Raw genomic sequence first — 7,069 nt, 5'->3', positions numbered from 1 at the left:
AATCATCCCAAACTTTTCTCTCAAGAAATGTTACCATGAACATATATGTTTTCATACTCCGCCGAATATCCCTTGTCTCGTCCACCTGAAACAACTGCGGCGCTCCAATTTCATTTGTTTCCTTTAAAATACGCTACCCTCCTCATTCTGCGCACCTACCAATTTAGCGTGTCATTTTCTTTTCCAATTGCGCTCGTGCGCTCATATCAAGCTATAATAAGATACAGCCAGACACTGTTTTCTTTTTTTTACGCTCCTTATGCGGTTTGGCGGGGAAAAGCAAATTTAAGGCTCCCAACCCGCAACCCTTTAAATTTCAAAGTAAGTGAGGCGCGCTTCTCAGCCACTAGGAGCGGTATATATGCGTGTATTTGAATTAAGTTGACGCATTTTTTTGCACCCATGCATGCGTTTGCACTCACTCAAGAGATGCGTCAGTAAGGTTTATCAACTACATCAACCCCTGTGTAAAGTTACGCCGGCAATGTATTTTAATGGGAAGATATCCAGCTGCTTTTTGTAATTATTTTAAACATGCCATGGCAACTGAATAGATCTCGTAATTAGCTAAAGTTCCGAGAAAGGGCTTGGTAAAAAAAAGTCAGGTATCTGACGGCAGCCCATCTTGTTTGGGAACTAAAGAGAAATTGCAAAAGCATGCGCCTAGCTTACAAATCGGATTTAGTTTCGATGTTTCATAAGCACCAGTAATTAGGAACAGCAGTTATCAGACAGTCAGACATCGCATGCGACAATTCTGAAAAAGCATTTAGATTTGGCATCAGTGCTTGATTTACGTTTTTTTAATCGAATGAATGCTTTTTACTCTAAGCCGAGACTTGACACACGCGAGAGAATTTTTCAGCACGGTGAAGTTGGATTGGTAGATTGTGGGTGGGGTGGGATTCGAGGGTGGGTGTGGTGTGCGGGGCGCGGCGGGCAGATTAGCATCCACCTACCTAGGTATGTGGGACGGGATGAGGAGGTGGCGTGGGGGTGGTGCTTCTTATGGGCTTTCCCAACGAATGTTTAAGTTAGATTTCACTGCCGCTCTAAAGTTGTTGAGCTTCGTGAGTTTCTGGGGCGTAAAGGAATTGTGAAGGGCAGCCTTCGGTGGGTTGCGCTTCTGGAGGGTAAACATGGTAAGTTTGGTGGTCAATGGTTCCTCTTGAGAGCGAAAGTTGGCGGCGGTGAGAGGGGATGTGTCTGAAGGCCTCAACCACCCAGACCGTCGTTTTCTTGAAGTTATAGTACCAATGCTTACGAAGTATAATAAAACAAGCATAACTACAGCGCATTCCAGGCTATTCTAAGATGTCGACGAATGCTATACTGTGAAACCGACATTGAAGGATATCAAGTATGATTTTATTCGCAGACTGTACAACAGTGTAAGTGGTAGTACCCGAAGAAAATTCTTTGTGCGGAAGGGCTGATGAAGGATAGATGTATCCGGTTCCCTCCTGCAAATAAAAGGAGTATATAAATATAACAGCTGATATTTCCCTGTAATGCAGCGACTAAAAAGAACTCGCCGAGATCGCAGAAACCGTTCCTATCCCTGCAAATGTTTCCGCATATTTGGACTATTGGTAGACGAATGCCCAAAAAACAACGACAGAAATTTTTCATGCAAGATGTTGCGACATTTTCCCATGCTAAGAGACACGTGTATTTGCTGGAAAAAACTTATTTTCTGCGATCAGACTTTTTTAAATATAATAAGCTGTTTAATAACTAACCTTAACATAAAACCCACTAAACATGGCGGTACCCTGATAGCCGCGTTTTTTTCTTCGTGAATACGTGCAGGTGAACAAAAAGTGTACGCTTTACGGACACTTCCATGTCTAACGTTCGCAGAAGCGGCTAGGCAGATTGAGAATTGCCAATCTCAATCTCAGAAGCCTTTGCGGTTGAACTTCAGGACGAGCAATTCTATGCGCGAGCTTCCAAATCAGGCTTGAGAAAACGATAATACATACACTTCTTCTTGCGGAGAAGGGCTGCGTAGTCGAGGCCGCCCAGGCCATATCCATAGTTCAGACCATAGGTTGGCAGGAGGCCATGACCGAAACGGTAGTGGCCCGCCCCATACAGGCTGCTGATGCCGTAGCCATAAGCAGGAGCGAAGGTAGCGACGGCTGGAGCCGCAGCAACAGTGGCCACGGCTGGGGCTGCAGCTACCACTGCAGCTGGAGCGGCAGCGACAGTAGCGACGGCTGGAGCGACATGGTGGACTGTTTGCAGCCTGGTCACGACCGGAGCGGCTACGGCCACGGCTGGCGCCGCATGGACAGTGGCGACGGCTGGCGCAGCCTGAAAGGCTGTAAAAACTGGGGCAGTCCGAACAGCTGCCACCCTGGTGAATGTTGGGGTGGCTACGGCCAGGGCTGGCGCTGCGTGGACGGTGGTGAAAGCTGGGGCAGCGTGGTAAGTCGCGAACCGAGTCACGGCAGGCGCAGCCACTACGGCAGGCGCCGCAGCCACCGTAGCGACGGCCGGGGCAGCATGATAGGTGTGCACCCGGGTCACCGCGGGAGCAGCAGCCACAACAGGAGCGGGAGCGGCCAAGAAAGTTGGAGCAGCGGCCACTGTGGTGAAGGCCGGAGCGGCGCGGAGTGTTGCCACCCGGGTAACAGCCGGAGCCACGGAAAATACCGGTGCTGGAGCGTGGTAAGTTGCCCCAGCGGGCGCCGCCGCCACAGTCGCGACAGCTGGGGCATGGTAAGTCTGGAACCTGGACACTGTAGCGACCGATGGAGCAGCGTGGAAAGTGGCAACTGCAGGGGCGGCGTGAGCGAATGTAGCAACAGCTGGAGCATGGTGAAATGTGGTGGCCACAGCTGGCGCTGCTACCGCGTAGCTGGCTGGTGCTAGGCCGGTGACTGCGGCGTGGTAGCCGCCGCCGGGGTAGGCCGCAAACGCGTTACTGGCCGTTGCCAGCACAAGCATTGCGCGAATCTGGAAGAATGCAAAGGCATAAGATACTTATAGCAGTCTCCAGCTGAGCCAACAAAACAGAAGATGCGTAACGCACTGCAAAGGTGAACGCTTCCCTCAGTGTTCAGCGCCCTCCAGCTCATGCTGCACTTGCGAGCTGTGGTGAATTGAGCTCAACTTATGCGCGCAAGGCATGTGCCTGTAGCCTTCGGTGTCACCTCCGCAAAAGACAGTGTATGAGAGCCTGCAGTAAAAATACATGCATAGTCTGAAGGGAGAAAAGCTCGCCCCATTGCTGCAGCCATATCATATTCTGAAGCGCAGCAACTGTAAGGACACAGAAAGAGACTGACAAAGACGAGCTCTACTTTCAACTCGTCCTTCTTGGGCTTCAGAATATGACATACCTGCACAAACTAGCCCGATGCGCCACTTTTCTGCACGACTGCAGAAGGCGCGGGAAAAAAAATCACTTCTTAACAGGCCTATTTGCAAGGCACTTCTGTTCTTTCTTTTGCTCTAGACAATAATTGTTATACGCTTTTGCACCCAAATATTGTGCTTAGATTTGAAAAATTGCTTTGTAACATTCTGCTTTTAAATAAGATGTTGGCCAGCTGACACTGCAATGGCTCTGGTTTTCTCTGACACCATACGCAAAACTACGAGTGAAGGAGCTGGTGTGGCCTCTGCTATGGAATACTTGTCCCTAACATATCAAGAAATATACAAATTAAAAAGAAAGGAAAATATAAGGAGAATTATTAACAGTCGCAGCTTGTGCTGCTTTTTTTAATTACTGTAGCGTGCCCAGCGATTTGTTTTTGTTTGTCAAGACTGCAAACGCTCGGATACACAGCTGGTGCAATCATTTCATGAAACCATTACGCTCCTAACAGTCTTACGCTTACAAGCGGCCAATTCTAACCGCACTGCGAAATAAACACGCTACTCAGCTAGGAAAAAACGAGAACATTATTGAGCTCCCTTAGCGTATATTTCTAATTGACATTACCTCAAAGTTGTGCCGTTTGTCTGCGAGGGATTGCGTGGAATATCTGAGCTGTGCTACTTACTTTTTCTTTGAATCCTATGCAGTCGACGCACGCACCAACAATCAGTACTATTAAAGCTGCATTTTTTAGAGTGAATTATTGGCATTCATTTTCCCGCCGGGAAATGCCAATTTTAACATTTCATAAGCGCCGGGATGTTTTGTTAGTTGTCTGCTCATTCCTTCTGCCCGTAACGAATTCACTAGAAAGGAGCCGTTTTTTGTCCTCGGCTAAAAGATCCCGCTGCTGATTTCAAATTTCTGAGCTCCAAAGCGAGAGGCATGCGCATTTGTATGGTGCAAAGCCATCTGTTGTACCGAGTGGAGATCTTGGTGCCAACTTAAGGACCGGATATGGTAGGGGATGGTACGATTTCACACACAGCAGATTACAACGTTCATTATCGCTTTAGGATAGCTTGGTAAGAAAATGTTCAGTAAGTTATGATTTCGTTGATAGAAAGCGAAGCTTTCAGGTAAGACATTAAAAATGTCGTTTCTTTTTTTTTTTGACAGATTGCCAATTTACCCGAACTCGAACCAAAGGAAGTGCTTCTTATTTGTCAAAGCGGTTATACATTAAAGGTCATGATTTGAAGCTAGTGCCGCGTAAGGCGTCACTCCATTGTAGAAGGTACTCTTTTTTCCATGCAGCCCCAAAGTCTGCCTAAGCATCGTGACTATTAATCCTCATGCATATATTTATCCAATCCAGAAAGCTGCGCGAAACAAAGAACACATATATTTTTGCTTACCATGACTATAAAGCTGTTTCCCGCCTCAGCACACGGTAAGGAAAAACACCCCTCTGAGTCCAACGAAGCCCGCTTCCGGACCTTTTATACCGAGTCTTTGACACAAGGAGGACAGTGGTAAACATTGATGATATAATAAAAACAAAAAAGAAACGCGAAGCCAGCGCGAATGAGAAGGTGCCGTTATAGACAGTATCGCACGCAGTTCATACGCGTCGCGGATTCTAGAGGTGCCGAAACGTCCCTGAGCCAGAAGCGGCAGCGATCTTCGTTGTAGCGAACATGTGGAGGGTGTTTTCTTCCTTCGCCTTCGGGCTTTGTGCGATCTTCGCGGGTATCCCCGGTGATAATCCACGAAGGCCAAAACCATGGGTGGCTTCATCTTGGCGTTGCAGCATTGAAAGTGTCGATAACAAAACAGCTCCTGGAAGGAAAACAAGGAAAACACGCAATTTGTACACCAGGTATCAAATACTGCGAGGCAGTATTTATGCCGCCATACGGAGGGGACGTAGGAGAAGAAAGCCAGGAAACGTTGTTTCGCTTCTGTTGCGCCTAGTAATCGCAATCACCCGTGAGAAAGAGACTAAGGGAGTCATATCAAATGTGCAAAGCAAACCCTGCCAGGCACATTTTTTCCCTGGTTCTGGAGTTATTGAAGCTGGCGCAGTTACAAAAGCGGTAACGGGATATGGGGGCAGGTGTGTTGACAATATGAGCCTTCGACCTATGTGTTCTGGCTAAAACTATAAACTCACCTTGCATTTACTGATCACAAGCTGTTAAACTTATACTCCACAATTTTAAGCACTTGCGACACGGAAATCCTCCAGGATGCAGTAAACAGCATAGTCGCATAATGCCAGTATTCGGAGTTGCAGCTGCATACTAGGAAATGTTATCATGTAACAAGTTCGAGAAAAAAATAAGTTTTCGTTCGTATCAAATAAGAGATAATTCAGTAGAAAAAATGTCTCAAGCAAAATAGTTAGGCGTTGCTCTGACTAGTGATCTCGTATTCAATCAACACATTATTAGGACGCTAAGTAAAACAAGTCAAATTTTAAACGTAATAAAGACGGCGCTTCGCAATGCTCACCAGAGATTAGAACTTGCAGTTTATCAGGCGCTGGTAAGGCCGCACTTGGAATCCGCCATTGTCCTATGGGACCCCCACCAACACTAACTTATAGATAAATTTGAAAGTATACAAAACCCGACAGTCAGGCTCATATCCAAACATTACTCAAGAGAAGCTAACGTCACTGACATGAAAAATACTATCGGATAGGAAATATTGGCGGAAAGGCTGAGAAACAAGTAGGCTAAGGCAAGTGCTCTCCATATATTATAAACTTACAAAACTGGAGAGACAAAAATATACTCAAATCTCTAACTACATGCCGACCAGAAGGGACCACGAAAACAAGAATCGCAAAATTAAATCCAAAACAAGTTAAATAAAATGCTCCTTTGTTCCGAAAACAATCTCAGAATGGAATACGCCTCCAGCGTGCGTGGCGGGCGCCAACGGCAACACTTTTCTTTCTTTACTAAGTGAAATGCAATTCCACTGCTCTTGTTTTGCTTATCTTTTCGCCCTTGCGGTCTCTTTACATTTTTATTGTTTTTAATTATTGGAGCTGTATAACCTGATGCTACCTATTGCATTGTGAAGCCCAGTGTCCAGCCCTAATGCCTTGCCGTGCCGGGCACACTCTAAATAAATAAATAAATAAATAAATAAATAAATAAATAAATAAATAAATAAATAAATAAATAAATAAATACACCACTCGCTGGACCATCGACGTTCTGCCGCAAACGTCAGGAGCTCTGCTTTAGCCCGAGTTTTTGCTCCCGGCAAGGTCTGTGCCTTAAAAAGGAGACAAAATGTCCCCTGTGTCACGGGTTTTGTGCGTGTTGGTTTCTGGTTGCTTTTTGGTAGCGTGTTCTGAAAACAAGAAAAAAGTGACGTACGATATTACGTGGTTAGGCCAAACGGAAATTGGATCCTGTAGCACTTTCGTTTTAAATTCAGTCGCGAATTCACATCGAGGTTAGGTTTACAGGGGAAAAGAGGCATTGAAGATCGACAAAATTGTAGATGAGGGGCATTTGTGCAGGTTCATTTAAATCAAGGGAACACTTAAGCTCCACTTTAACGCTATGACGCCATAGCGATAATGGGTTTTTTCCCATTCATAGATCGCTGATAGTCCTAGTGCTACTCTTGGCGCAGTGGTGCCGCCGTTAGGCAATGCGCCGCTGCCTTGCGATAGCGGGTGTTGCCACTGGTTGGGCTTGTGAGACCAAA

At 46.3% G+C, this 7,069-nt stretch overlaps 1 protein-coding gene across 1 annotated transcript; it reads right to left on the bottom strand.

Annotated features, from left to right (window-relative positions):
- Nucleotides 1–1,346: 1,346 nt before the first annotated feature.
- On the bottom strand, nt 1,347–4,898 carry LOC144121385 (uncharacterized). The gene is made up of 3 exons (XM_077654581.1): nt 4,753–4,898; nt 1,986–2,964; nt 1,347–1,463 (listed from the first exon to the last, which is right to left on the bottom strand). Coding segments are annotated over exons 1-3 (984 nt in total). The 5' UTR covers nt 4,756–4,898; the 3' UTR covers nt 1,347–1,461.
- Nucleotides 4,899–7,069: the final 2,171 nt, after the last annotated feature.

This window comes from Amblyomma americanum, chromosome 2 (genome assembly GCF_052857255.1).
Source record: "Amblyomma americanum isolate KBUSLIRL-KWMA chromosome 2, ASM5285725v1, whole genome shotgun sequence".
NCBI classification, from domain to species: domain Eukaryota; kingdom Metazoa; phylum Arthropoda; class Arachnida; order Ixodida; family Ixodidae; genus Amblyomma; species Amblyomma americanum.
Note: the sequence above shows the minus strand (reverse complement) of the source record. Positions and strands in the feature narration are given on the sequence as shown.